The sequence below is a fragment of the Tyto alba genome, unplaced genomic scaffold (genome assembly GCF_018691265.1).
Source record: "Tyto alba isolate M040663 unplaced genomic scaffold, T.alba_DEE_v4.0 Super-Scaffold_45, whole genome shotgun sequence".
Classification (NCBI taxonomy): domain Eukaryota; kingdom Metazoa; phylum Chordata; class Aves; order Strigiformes; family Tytonidae; genus Tyto; species Tyto alba.
Window position 1 is genome coordinate 947,998 of NW_024881321.1, and position 14,658 is coordinate 962,655.

At 52.1% G+C, this 14,658-nt stretch overlaps 1 protein-coding gene across 1 annotated transcript in view; it reads right to left on the reverse strand.

The window, feature by feature from the left end:
* The window catches only part of FOXO1 (forkhead box O1), a 67,697-nt gene extending 56,980 nt beyond the window's left edge, over positions 1 to 10,717 (reverse strand). The window contains exon 1 of the mRNA XM_042806055.1: positions 9,914 to 10,717. Within this exon, the coding sequence (XP_042661989.1) occupies positions 9,914 to 10,501 (588 nt within the window). The 5' untranslated portion in view covers positions 10,502 to 10,717. The remainder of the gene's footprint in view (positions 1 to 9,913) is intronic.
* Between the last annotated feature and the right edge of the window lie 3,941 nt (positions 10,718 to 14,658).

The following is a 14,658-nucleotide window of genomic DNA, read 5'->3' on the forward strand; positions in this document are numbered from 1 at the left end:
GCTCGGCTCCGACACGGAGCAGCCACCGGGCCACGGCTCCAGCGCCCACAGACATCTGCACAGCGGCACCCCGCCGGCACCGGGGCAGGAGCCAGGCTCCAGGCTTTCCCAAAAAAGCTTTCTGCTCACACCTCCCCACCTCGTCGCACCTTCCAGCGCTTACCTCCGAGAGGACGGCGGCGAAGGGCGGCCGGGCCCGGGCCTCGGAGGGCGGCCGGGCCCGGGCCTCGGAGGGCGGCCGGGCCCGGGCCTCGGAGGGCGGCCGGGACCGGGCCTCGGCCTCGGCCCCGCCGCGCTCCGATGCTGGAGCCTCACAGGGCACTGCTCCAGGGGACAGGGGCGAAGGGGGAAAGGAAAGAAGAGGAGGACTAACCCAACAATTACACGTTACACTTGCTAATCACACATTTCCAAAGCGGAGACAACAACGGGAATAATCCCTCCTCCCTCAGCGCACCACCAGCATGCCTTCAGAGCCAGGCTTTCTGGGAGAAGGGGGTTGTGGGGGTTGCAAATAATTACAGTTAATTTGAAGGTTCATATTTGAAGAGAATATTTTTGGAAAGAGAAATCAACATGTTAACAGTGAGCAGGAGCACAGAGCACGTAATCCTTTCACATCCTGACAGGGGAGAACTGCGGAGGCCTGCTATGAAGCATCGCTGAATAACAGCATCTTCATTTTTTGAATATCTAATTAGGAGTTTCTATATATTGCAAAGCATCGCCATAAGATATAATTTAGTTGGCAAACACTAAAGATCTCTCAGTCTGTAAGTACGCTTTTGGCAATCAAAATTTAAATCTGGATAAATATCCAAGATATGTACGACACAGGTACTTTTTTTTTTTTTTATTCTAACAATTACATTCAAATTAGCAGATTAACTTGAATCAGTTTTAAGCAAATGCAAGCTACAAATATATCAGCCTCCACCGCCACCTCAACAGTGTATTTTTGGATTGTTAGTAACCTTACTCCTGTTAGTGGCTTCAAATACATTTAACATATATTAAAGGGCAGCCGATGAAGCCAAACAAGTTTTGCTTAAATCTAAGAAGGCTACAGAAGCCAGAACTTAGCACCGACTCAGACTTGAAATTCACACATGCCAAAAAAAACATTTGCAACTGCACTAATTCCCACTGTGGGAACTGAGAGGTAGCTTCATATAACACAACGGGCAACAAATCCATTCCTTTAATTTCAGTCGCCAAATTTTAATTAATTTCCATCCAGGCAAACATTAAGCGTTTCTGCTGATCTTGCAGGATGTAAGCTCATTTGCACAATAAATGCGGTCTAACAAGTCACCACAGTTATAGCAAGTTGCTTCAGTCTTATCTAACTGCGTAGTGTGAAAAGTCAGTGATGGGTAAGTGAAACTCCACCCACGTCACAGTTTCTGGAGTTAAGCATAAGAAAACTGAAGAATTTGCAAGCGAGACTGCCAATAGCATTTGGACAATTAGAGTCCATATTCTGAACTACACATATAGCCCTTGTTTAGGAAGGGGGAGAAAAGCATGCAATTTTCACTTCAACTTTCTTCTACAAAATGAACATCTGTATCCCAACACTCCAGAGCTCCCCTTCCCAAAAAAAAAACAAAGTCAAAGACCTTCTGCTGCCCGCTCGCAGTAACTGCCAAGAAGAAAATTAAAAAAAAAAAAAAAAAAAAAAAAAAAAAAAGAACAAAAAAAGAGAAACCAAATCAAAGTTTAATTAAATTGTATAAATTTAAATAGGTCAGCATATAAACAAAACAGTCACAAGTTCTGCTTATGCCAGGAGGCACATGTCACTGCGGCGTTAAAGCAGAGACCATCAGCAAGAGCAGGGATTCCCCAGACGGTGGATCTGCCAGCAGAAAGGGCAGCAGGGCAGGCAGGGAACCAGCCTGCGCACAGCGGCTGCTGCCCACCTATGCACGGCCAGCTCCAGCCCGGAGGTTTAACAGCAGCTCCAGGTGAAGAGCAGTGGTGCAGGACGGTGTCGGGCCATCCTAGACAGATCCCTTCTGCCCACCTGCTGCCTTCCTCCTCTGCAACATCAACAGCGGAGCAAGAGACCGAGCGGTGCCCCGGCTGCTGCCCATCGGCCTCACCAGCAGATTGCTGCCCTCTGCATCTCCTGCCTTCAACTTTCCCCGAAGCCACAGCTTCTGTGGAAAGCACAAAGGCTTCTTACGTGTATGACTCCTTCGTGTACACACACCACGTGTTTAATTTTAAACAGTTTTTAATTTCCTGATTTCTGCACGTGGTGAAAGTTTCGTTCTGGTACTAACTGAATGAAAAAGGGGGTGGAGGGTGTGTTTCTAACATTTTTAGAGGGATACACCAACACCCAAGAAGCAGAGCAGCCCACTTCAGCCTTTTGCATCCTGACACGAGAGAAGCATGGAGACCTGGCATGAAGTAGCCTCTGAATGATAGATATTCAAAAAAAAAAAAAAAAGAAAATGAAGATGCTAATTAAATAAGACCTCTTACTTATTACAAAGAATAGCTAGGAGATATAATTTAGTTGGAAGTACTATGGGTTAAGGGCACCTCTGCTTGCAAGCACTCTTTTGGCAATCAACCTGAATTCAAATCTGAGTAAGTACTATTTTAGAGACCATGTCCCACACTTACGCAGTACATTCTCCCCAGTACACACACCCCTTAGACCTATGCAACAAAAACAGCCTTGACAAAATGGAAGAGGAGCCCCACAGGCTCACACCAGCGCGAGCCTGGGCTGCAGTTAACACACCAGCAAAGCACGCAAGGAGACACGGGCCGCTTAGAAATGCAATCACAGCCATCCCTGGCACGCTGGCTTGAAGCGGCAACGGGACTGGATGCACTTCCAGCTGCATGGATTCCTAACATTCCCAAAAATTAGGTTACTAAGGCTAGAACAAGAGAAGACTTGTACCTTTAAGTTTAATTAACTCTAGAATAAGACGTATTTTCAAACAGAACTATAACATCATTGATACTGTGCAGTGACGCAAGATGCCTTTAACAACAGTAAGTTGTCCGAGCAAATCGAGTGCTGCCCTCCGCTCCTCCAGCAAATTTCTAATCTGTCGGATGTGGCAGCTGTCAGAGCCCCAGGAGGTTTTCAGCAACTACATTTTTAAACCTAGCCACTTCTGGTCCCGTGTACCGCAAAGCAAAGCACTGCTAAACTTTTATCATTTACTGCAGAAGCACTTCAAAACCAAACACATCTGCCTCCTTGGGTATTATTTTAAGTGATCTGATAAAGATCAGTATCCACTATCGAAATCTAGCACAAGCATGAGGCCTAATGAAGTTCGTATCAGATAATCATCAATCCAGTAAAAGCAGCTGACTTCATTCTTTTTATTCCTCCACATCCTCCGTTAGGAGTGGAGACCTACCAAGAAATTTAATGATACAGCTGCTGCACTGCTAACTTAAGATGTCTGCATCTCACAAAGTACAGTGCAGGAATGGAGTGCCTTTGTTTGATGAACACATGTGAATAACATTTACTAAGTATATTTAGAAATAATACTTAAATGTGAATAGCACTTGTCCTCAGAGATCAATTTAATTCATGCTGAAGCTCTCTCTGGAACAGCAGAGATGCTGTTCTTCAAAATGTGGCTCTTCCCAGTGCACTTCATTTATGAAGTGCAGCCCATCATCACAAAGAGCAGTGTTTCCCCAATATTTAAACGCCCTTTTGGCAACCAGACTTACAAACAAAATGCTACAAAATTAATTAAAATATTAGTATGCATGTGGTAATATGCTTAACTATGACTAGCTGCAGCCAGCATCAGTGAATTTGAAGTTCCTTCTTCACAGGAGTTGACAGTAAAGTAAGCATATCCGTCTTCCACATTTTTCTGAAAGAGGAAAACAATAAACTATTTACCAGGTATCTCCACTATGTCTTGCTTCAGTATTCGTTACTCAAGGTTATATAATCACTTCCATTAGAAATCCCTGTTTCATATACGAACTTTCTCCCAAAAGAGAAAGGGCGGAAGGTTGAATCTCTGTAGCCACAGCCCTACATATTTCACAAATCTGTGGCTGCAAATTGTATCAGCATTTTTGTTCCAAAAGCCAAGCACTCATTTTACAAAATATTCACCAGTTGTGTAAACAGAGGACTGTATATTTCGGTAGTATTATGCCTTGGAAACTGAAAAAGGTCTGAACAGACATCTCAAGAGTACATAATTTCTAGAGTCTGACAAAAGACCTAAAACACCCAAAATATTGCCTATGTTATTGTTCATCATTGCATTAAAAAAAACCCACTAAACCCAAACACCTTACCTAAACATCTTTATCCCCTTGTATGACACTGCTTCCCCTTTCCATCCCACGCAGCAAACGCCCCAATTCTCTAAACCACCAACTTCACTGACAACTTGTGAAACCGTGTAAAAGATACAAAAATAATAATCCTAAGGCGGCAGCTGAGCGTGTCGTAAGGAATATCGTGGAAAAGAGAGCAGTTTTTGTATTGAAGTTCTTTGAAGTCAGACACCTCGGGAAAATTTAGTTCATTATGTCAGCACACAAAGCCACTCGGGCATTTTGCTTTGGTGTTTAGTCTTACCTATAGCCGTACAATTAACTGAACAGACACCACAGCAAATAGAAAACGGGCAAGGAAAATGAGGAGCATATCCAGCACGTAATTCAAGGCCCTGATGGGAAGCTCAAAACCACCGGCGAACGCGGGGCCACACGGCAGCAGGGGCACCCTGAGCATCCCGGGTGCCGAGAGGCAGCTCGGTCCCTCCCGGCCGCAACCTGCCTGCGGGCTGGGGCCAGGGAAGCCCACACACCGCCCCGAAACCAGGGCGGCCACGAAGGGGCTCGAGGTCAGAATGGGCTTTTTCCTTCAAGCGAGGGCTCAGGCCAAGAGGGCAAACGTAAAAGGAGAAACAAAATGAAGTTGAAAAGGAACGAAGAGTTAAGGGCTGGCACTGCGATACAGCTTTGCCGTGAGTGATCCGGGGGCAAGCAAGGAGAGCACCTTGCACCTGCAAATAGTAAGCTGAACTTTCGCACCTGAAATTAAGTGAAATGCAAGCTGGTGACTCACAGACAGACAACGAAAGCTGCTGCAAAGGACTCCTCGGCGGCAGTGAGCCGGTATGCAAGCCGCTATGCAGGAAAACCCACACGGAGGTGGGCAGAGGCTGGGACTGGTCTGGCCAGTGTTCCGAGATCGGGCGTCACTGCGGAGGAGATGCAACTACAGCTTCCAGCTGTTGAGGCTGTTACTCGTGCCTCAAGAAGGTATAACTGTAACTGCATTTCACTTGGCAGAATCCCGGAAGAGAAAGCCAAATCTGAATACTTCCATATGCATTTGCATGTGTGTGCGCTGTATGTATGTGTAACACAATGCACGATGCTAGGGGGTCCACAAATCACCTAGGGAAGCACCGAAAGGGACAAAGGTAAATGCCTACGGATATGTAACCAGAATTGAGGGAATGCACAGCAACTCTTCAAAGCAATTGTGGTATTTCCACGTAGAAGAAAAAAAATGTGTGGCAAAAACCTCACAAAGAGGTATGCATTTCACTTTAGAAAAATGGTATACATTTCCACTACTTAAATTGTTCATTGACCTAAAACTCAAAAGCTTCGGATAACTTCTGTAAATATTATTCTTCAATTTCTCAGTCTCTCAAACACTTCATACTATGTGTGGCTTCCGAACCAAACACACCACAACCCAGAATTTATTTTGCACGGCGACCAATTCACTACAGAATAGAGTCATGACCGCAGAGTATTCCTTTGGTAAGGCGACCCAAAGCACCCGTCCCACGCCTGTTTTGTCCTCAGGCTTTCAGGCTGACATCCATTCATCGTTCTGCAGCTAGATATCACCTCTTCTCATTCCTTCAGCAACGGCAACAAATAAATTTAGGTGACCAAGTTTCCTTGAGGCTAGAAGTTGAGGAGGTGTAAATACCCACGCAACCTTAACGCCTGCCACTGTGAAAAATAAACAACCCATCCACCTCCAGATGAGTGCCACCAAAACTCTGTTTTCTGTTCAAGAAACATTATAGGTTTTGATTAGAACCCATTTTCAAAAGCCAGCTAAAAGGAGGAGACCATCCAAGGAAGCTTAACTGCCATAGCTCCTACACAATACATCTCAACCGTCTCACCACACAGCAAAGACATCATGAAATACGCACATCACAGAGATGCTTTACGTTTTGTATTTCATGTATGATGATTAGCCAAAAAGCTGTCAGATTTGAGTAAAGAAGAGTTATCTACAGCTGCGGTGAAGTTCTTGGAGGACTACAGACTCTCTTAAGCCCCACGTCTCCCACAAGCACAGGTAAGGGAAGACCGTTGCTTTCACTTGACTGCTAGTAGGAGAAAAGTTTCGTTCTTCCATGCAACTTTCACAACAATTTTTTTGTTGTCTCTGAACCGAATCTTGCCTGTGGCTCAGCCTTCTCTGAGCGACGCCGGTCGCTGTCCGCGCTCGCTCCCGACCAGCAGCCCAGCCGGCCTGGCAGAGCACATCTCCAGCGCTCCGCTCAAGGTCGCCGCCGCGCAGAGGGGGTCACGCGGACTTTGCTCCCCTCGAGTTCGACCGGGGGGCTGTTCACAAAGCAGAGTTTGTGCTCGGGAAGTCTGGAATAAACTTTGCATGTGTAACTGGGAACGGCTTTACCTACTTTAACAAGCTGCTACTAAGAATTTTATGTTACCACCTTCAGCTTCTACTCTTATTTAAAAAGCCATTTTCACTTGGAAGAATTTGGATGCTATTTTGAGCTCCTAATGGATAATGTTGACACCGCTGAACTTCTTTATTCAATCAAAAAAATTAAAAAGCAGCTCAGCATCAGGTATTACATCAGGGCAGTATGTATTCACAAGCATTAGAGCAGTTAGCCCTCATCTTCTGGGTGAGAAACACAGCCTTGACACTATGCAGAAAGGGCACATTCTTTTTAATTTCTTGTGTATTTCATGGATTTTGTGTATAATTTGAAAGGTGCCTTGTTGCACTTACAAATATGCAAGCTCCAACGAGATGATGAAGTGTCTCGAAGCTTTATTTAAGGGAGAGCAAAAAGAAAAAAAAAAAAAAAAAAAAAAAAAACAACAAACCACCTCTCTGGCTGCGAAACGCCCGCGCACAATGTACTCCCGGCCCCAAGTCAGTGCCAGGCTCTGCGGCGAACCCGCGCTCCCTCTGTCAGCAGCAAAGTCGCGCTAATCTGTGCCCCTCGCTGGAGCCACGCTCCTCCTCGCACTCCGGCTTCGCTCCCAGCCCCACGCCCGCACCCACAGCCGGCCCCCCCGGCCCCCCCGAGCACCAGCAAACCAACAGCTCCCAGTCGGGAAAAAAAAAAAAGAAAAATAATCCCTACTCAGGCTGAGCCGTGGATAAATGGCGATGAACAAGGCAGACGGGCCGCGCGCCTCAACCAGATCAATTCTAGCATTGACACCCAGTGGCTGCCCGTGACTAAACCTGAAAAGGTGGGTAAGAAACGTTGCGTTTATCTGGCTCAGGCCGTGAAATCTGCAAGCGTGTAACTCTGCGAGCAGCCTGGCAGTGACGCGGCCGAAAGAAGGGATTAGGGCAAGGCGTACAATGCAGAGCACAGTAACTATTTAATTATGGTGGGAGAGTACATGTGTATCCACCCGCTGGCAGTGGCAGGGTACCTCCTGCACTCTGCCAGAGGGTACCACAGCCAAAAAACACCCAGGTAACGGCTCGCCCTGTCACAGTGAAGGTATGTGGGCACAGAAGGAGCTCGCCCTCTCAGAACCAGGAGTGCGAGACTTCTTCCTTGCTGAAGCACCACACAAAGAGCAGCAATAAAATAGGAAGCACCTAATAAGTTACCCAGCCAGCAGAGTTTCCTATTTGCTCGCTTGAATTCGGGGGCTCTCTGATTTTAATTTTGGTTTGTTTGGTTTTCAGTTCTCTTCTACTCATTCTGAAATTGATATATCTTGCTTTTTTTCAAGGAGGCCGAAATACCGCTGGAGAAAAAACAGCATTTTCAAGTGACAAGTTACCTTATTTAAAAGTTGTCAGCTATCAATCATTCCACTCCTATTAAGGCTTTTCATAAAAGACGTCTTCAGAGAATTATCCTTTAAATTTTTTAGTCAAACATCAATAGAAACTAACAAATTACTTTTAAAAGCATTCAGCTAAAAATGAGTTTAGGATTAATCTGCATTTCCTTAGCAGGATGTTGCTCACCTCTAAAAAAAAAAAAAAAAAAAAAAAAAAAACAAATAAATTTACAGCAATTGGATGTAACAAACATTGCTAGCTGTGCAACTGAAAATATATAAATACACAATTTGAGTCAACACTTTCTTTTTCAGAAAAGGCAAATATTACAGATGCTAGAAAGCGAAGCAAAGGGTTTGGCTGGCCCCACCCGGACCGAAGTCACGAACACGGCGGGACACGCTCACCCCGTGGCCGGGTGCACGCACCTCGCACGTTTATCGCCACCGCCTAATCCCTCGCGGGGGGGAAGAGGCTCTGCCTCTACACGGGCGGCTAAAGCTTATTCCGACAGGGCTCCCGCGCAACAGTGCCACGAAACTACACGCCCTGCCGCCGCGAGCGAGCGGGGACACTGGTGGGCGACACTGTCTCACCGGAGGCCGAGGAGGAGGAGGAGGAGGAGGAGGAGGAGGAGGAGGAGGAGGAGGAGGAGGAGGGGGAGGAAGGGGGTTTGCTCGCAGCGCGTCGAGCGCTCGCCACCCGCCGGGACGCGGAGCTGGTGGGTGCCACAGGCCTGGCGCTGGCACCGCCACGGGGGGCGAGGGCCAGGGTGGCCGCACAGCCCCACGCGAAGCGACGCCGGCAGCCCGGGTGGGCGGCCGGGGCCCCCGGGGCCCCTCTCCGGGACGTGGCGGCCCCGCGGGGGTGGGTGTGTGGGTGTCCCCGGGGGCGAGGCAGCGCTCGGGCAGCCGGCCCGACGGCTCGGCTCCGGGCTGAGCACAAACCCCCCATCGCCAACCGGCCACCGGTGCCAGCCTGCCCCGGCTGCCGGGGGCAGCTCCGTCCCACCGTTTCTCGCAGGAGAAAGACGCTCCCCGGAACCCAACTTTTACAAAGCCATCAGGACAAATACACCGGCTTACTCATTAAACACGCGGTATTTTTGCAACCCTTGTCCTGACTCCGCTCTTTCCCCATCCCTGTTTGCTCCTGTCCCCTCTCCGCCGCCCGACGGCAAACCCCGTCGCGCCGGGGCAGCTGTCGGCACGGCCCCCACCCCCCCACACACCCCCCCCCCCCCCCCCCCACCTCTCCGAGGGGACGCGGCGGTGCCTCCGCAGCGCCCGACGGCCACCCCCCACGACACAGGTGTTGAACCCCAGCCCCCCCCCCCCCCCCCCCCGGCCAGCCCCGCGGGAGCGGGAGGCGGCGGCGCTCCCGCCGCGTTCGCCCGGGGAACGGCGCCGTGACACGGCGTGAACTTTTGCTTTCGGCGGGGCAGGGCAGGGGAGAAGGGGGGGGGGGGGGGGGGGGAAGGCGGATTGCAGCAAGTTGAGGGCGGGGGGGGGGCGGCCCCTCCTGTGCCCCACCGCGGGGGGGCGGGGGGAACTGCTTTATTCTCGTAAGATTTTTTTTTTTTGGGGGGGGGGGGGGGGGTGGGGAGGAAAAAAAAGTGAAAATTTTAAAGGGGGGGGGAAAAAAAAAAAAAAAAAAGCATGGAGCCGGAGCGCTGCAAACTGCGCGGCGGGCAGCGAGCAGCCCGGGGGGGCGGGAGGGGGGGGGCAGCGTGCCCGGCCGCTCGCAGGCGACCGGCGGCAGCGCGTACAGCGCCCAGCACGGCCGAACCCCCCCCCCCCCGCGCCTCCCCCGCTCCGACGGGGCCCCCCACCGCTCGCCCCTCACCTTCCAGCCGGCCGAGCTGTTGCTGTCGCCCTTATCCTTGAAGTAGGGGACGCTCTTGACCATCCACTCGTAGATCTGGGAGAGGGTGAGCCGCTTCTCGGGGGAGCTCTCGATGGCCTTGGTGATGAGGTCCGCGTAGGACAGGTTGCCCCAGGCGTTGCGGCGCGACGAGCTGCTCTTGCGGGGCTGCCCGGCCACGGGACCCGGCGACAGACCGGCCACGGGCGGCGGCACCGGCGGCACCGGCGGGTGGAGGCGGCAGCCGGGCTCGGGCGCCGGGAAGTCCCCGCAGCGGCAGGCGGCCGCCTCGGGGGGGGGGCCGGCGGCGGCGGGGGGCAGCGCCGCGAAGTCCTCGCTCTCCTCTAGCAGGCTGAGGTTGCTGATGAAGTCGGCGCTGAGCCCTCCCGAAGCGCCGGCCGCGGCCCCGGCCGCCCCCTCGGGCTGCCCTCCGCACGACGGCGCCGGGCTGGAGGTGGCCGAGCTGGGGGGGTTGAACTCCGGGCGCGGCAGGGGCCAGGTGCAGGAGCGGGGCCGCGGCAGCGGCTCGAAGTCGGGGTCGATGTCCACCAGCTGCGGGGCCTCGGCCATGGCGGGGCCGGGGCGGGAGCGCGGCGGCGGCGGCGGCGGCGGGGGCGGCCGGGCTCAGCGCCGCCGCCCCATGCAGGCTCCGGCCAAGGACCGGCGCGGCCCCGACGGCGCGGCCGACAACTCCCCCTCGGGGCTCCGGCCCCGCCGCTTTGCCCCTGCCCGGCTCCCGGTTCCCGGTTCCCTGCCCTCTGCGGCGGCGGCAGCGGCGGCAGCAGCAGCGACCCGACTGGAACGACCGCCCCGTGCGGGCCCGCCTCCAGCCTTCCTCCTCCTCCTCCTCCTCCTCCCGGCGGGGTGGGACGGCCCGCGCCGCGCCAATGGCAGCGCCGCGCCGCCCGCCCGCCTCCCGCCGCGGGGCCGGTTTGGCAGGAGGGTGCCGGTACCCCCCGTGCTCTTTCGGGGTGGGTTTTTTTTTTGTTTTCCGGCGGCGGGGATGGGGGGGGGGGGGGGGCGGTGCCCCCCCGCAGCCCCGGGGCTCGGAGCTCCCTTGCCCCGCCGGGGAGTGAGCGCTGCGGAGGGCGCAGGAAGTAACTCCGCTCGGAGCTGCGGGGGGGGGAAGGATTGCCACGGAGAACGCCCCCGCGAGTGTTTCTGCCTTGCTCGCTGCCGGCGGCGCGTTGCCGCTTGCACCGACGGCCCCGGTGCCTGCAGCCCTCGGGGATCGGCGGGGGGCTGGGGGCATCCCCCGGCTGCAGCGGGACGACTGGGGGGAAAAAGGGGGGGGTGCTCGGGGGGGGGGGGGTCTCACCAGCAAGCCCGGCGGCGCTGGCCCCGCGTGGAGCGCCGCTACCGCCCGTCTGCCCGCCCCGGGGGGGTCCGGGCAGCCCCCGCGCCGCGGGGACGGGACCGGGGGCTGCGACAGCTTCCCTGCCTCCCTCCCTCCCTCCCTCCCTGCCTCCCTCCCTCCCTCCCTCCCAGGCCGGCTCCTCGCCAAAAAGTGTCCGCGCCTCCCGAAGTGATAAACCTCCCCTTTGGCTGAGCGTGTTTTCACACCGCGAGGCGGTGTTTTATTCCGTGGACAGTCACGGGAGCTCGGGATAATTTCGTTTTGTGTCAACTATTAAACGTACTTTATATTTTCCGGGCAAACCCCAAGGCCACACAGTTCAGTAAGGCTTGTATTCCCCGCTTCCAGAGAGGCAGCAGTTGCAGGACGTGCCGCCTCTGCCACCCGAGCCCATAAACATACAAAGAGGTACATGTTCGAGGCAGCACAGAAGTGTTATTCTGTTTAAAATTAAAAGGAAGACTCTTGCTTAAACTCGGGAAACGATCCCAGGGATGAGGCGCGACTCAACACCTTGTTCAAACTGGCAAACCCTACTTTTTAGAAAATCTGTTTTGTTTTCAATAGGAGGAATGCTTGCAAAAAACATGCTTCAGACATGGCTTGATAAATCACAGAATTCACAACCCGCCATGGCATTTGATGTCGCCTGTCAAAGAACTACCAGAGCAGGGTAACTGTCACCGCTGAGCCAGCAAACCTGCTGCTCTTCCCTCCTCCCTGCATCGAGGCGGAGAGCGTTAATGTTATTTAAACGTGGTTCATTGTTCCTATGAAAATATTTCCCAAAAATGAGTAACAATAATGAAGGAGAAAGTGTAAGACTGGATTTAGGCCCACAGCATGTAATTTAGTGACAGATCATACATCTACATACACATACCGTCTATTATGAAAACACTTTCTAAGACTTGCAATGATACCTAACTATATAGTTAGTGCAACATATGCATAAGTGCACAGCAACTGATCAAATTTTAAAGCGCTGGTTTTGTCATGTTTATTTTCCAAATAAATGCGAAAGGTGATTATATCTTATTATAGGTTGGCTGCTTGCCAAATTTCAGAGTTGCTTTGCCTTTAAGTAATTTCTGTGTTTTCCAAATCCTGCAGAGGAGTCAACCCACAAATTTATATTGCTTAGCCCGCAGATTTTAGAAAAAAAACCCCTTTTTTTCCTCAGTTTCAAAAAAAAAAAAAAAAAAGGGAAAGGCAAATTAGTCCCAGTTCAACCTAATAACTTGCATGCCACGTTTCAGCTTGGAACAGCTTTATCCGGCAGCGTTACACAACTCGACTACAGTAGTTGCCCTGCAATAGGGGAGAGCACCCTGCCTTGGAGAAGCAGAGATTATATAATGGTGAGAAGCAGCCAGGGACGCGCGGCGAATGGACATGTTTAAATGGGAGGCAAAACAAAAGAAGTCCCCGAGAACACTGAAACATTTTCTTTCCTTGGTGTCTGAAAAAAAAAAAAAATCTAAGGGCCAGACTGGAACCCATCCTGCTAAAGGAAATGGATTTATTACCCAGGCTTGCTTCTAAGGATTTTTTTTTTTTAAATCTTGCACGCCTTGCTTTTTCATTTTGTCAAAAACAGAGACGTTATCCCCTGACCTCTATTGGTATACGCAGATCAAAAAATAGCTTTCCTTTGTCAGATGCCAACTGTGAAAACTGGGAAGAAAGCTGGTGCTGGGGCTTTTAGGAAGCCGTGGTGTGTTTGTAGTTGAGCCCAGCTCGTTCTGCCGCAGGAGGGTTGGGTTGCCCTTCCCTGGCCCCGCTTGCCTCCCCTCCTCGGCAGGGCTCTGCCACGTTTGTGCCCCCTGTCACCGACGTTCTTGCAGCTCGGAACGCAGGGGTGAATGCAGACAGCAGTTTGCAGTCAGGGCTGAGGGCCGGGGAGGGAGAGCGCCGTAAAGCCGGCGCCTTCAGCTCGCGGCGTTCGCTCGGCAAGTGACTCACAGCGCAAGAGGCAGGGGTGAGCTCTGCCCATTGCTCAGGGGGGGGTTGCCTATTGCACGCCCACGGCTGGGCCCAGGGCTGCCGGAGGGCTGGAGGCCGAGGGGACGACGCCGCGCGCTTTCCTGGGATGAGTAATCCGGGCGTCCGCGCTGGCTTCGGGGCGAGCGAGCCCTTCTGTGAGGCCCCGGTCCACACGCATGCCATCGTCTGCGTTCCTCGGGGGATTTCTGCTCTCCGTCGAGTATTCGGGGACCGAAGCCCTTCACGTCAACTGATTTTGGGGTCAGAGCGAGCGGCGCACCCGCTGTGCACAACAGGAGGGCCAAGCGAGCTGCATGCCCTGGCGCCCCCCCGGCACCGCCACGGCCCCGGTGCCCCACTGACCACCCTTCGGACCCACCGCCGTGAGCAAAACCAGCCCCCTCGGCTGCTGGAGGGGGGCTCCCTCCTCCTAAAACAGACCGGCACGCCGAGGGCTCAGTACGAGAAATTTTACCGCATCTACAAATGACAGCGTTGAGTTTATCTCATCTCCCACAATGCCGAAATGCTGATGGATGCACCACAATTCATTTTCTACTCCCACAGTCCTCCTCCCACACTCCACCTTTTCATTTCTCTACTCCTACTCCTGCTCCCATTTTCCACTCCTCTACAATACAATATCTTCTATCATCCTCAGCATCAACTTGTATTTTTTTTTTTTTTTTCAAATTAAAGACCTGAAGATTGCCTTTTATCATCACTGGAATAAAGCGGAGCCTTCTATTCATATTCTGGGTTCAAGGCAGCCAAAATAAAGGATCTGTGCTGTCTTTTTACTACTGTCTGGATAATTCACTTTCTGAGGGTTTGATCAAATTTAGCAGGAGATTATGTGAAGCTGAAAGCACTCGTACTCTATGTACAGCTCTTTTTTCCACATGTATGTGTGCACTGAGAGAGTACAAACGTTTTAACAGAGCAAAAAGCAACAGTGAAATACCAGTTTGCGCCTGGTATCTTAAGAGCTGGGAAAAAGCTTATTTTCTGAGAAAGGATGGGGGAGTTCAGCACCTCCCATGTCTCTGTCCTGGTTTCAGCTGGGATAGAGTTAATCTTCTTCCCAGTAGCTGGTACTGTGCTGTGTTTTGGGTTTAGTGTGAGAATAATGTTGATAACACACTGATGGTTTAGTTGTTGCTAAGTAGCGCTTATCCTAAGTTAAGGATTTCTCAGTTTCCCATGCTGCGGCAGCGAGCAGGTGCACAAGAAGCTGGGAAGGAGCACAGTTAGGACAGCTGACCCCAACTAGCCAAAGGGCTAGTCCATACCATGGGATGTCACGCTCGGTATATAAGCTGGGGGGAGCTGGCCAGGATCTCTGCTCAGGCATCGGTCAGCAGGTGGTGAGCAATTGCATTGT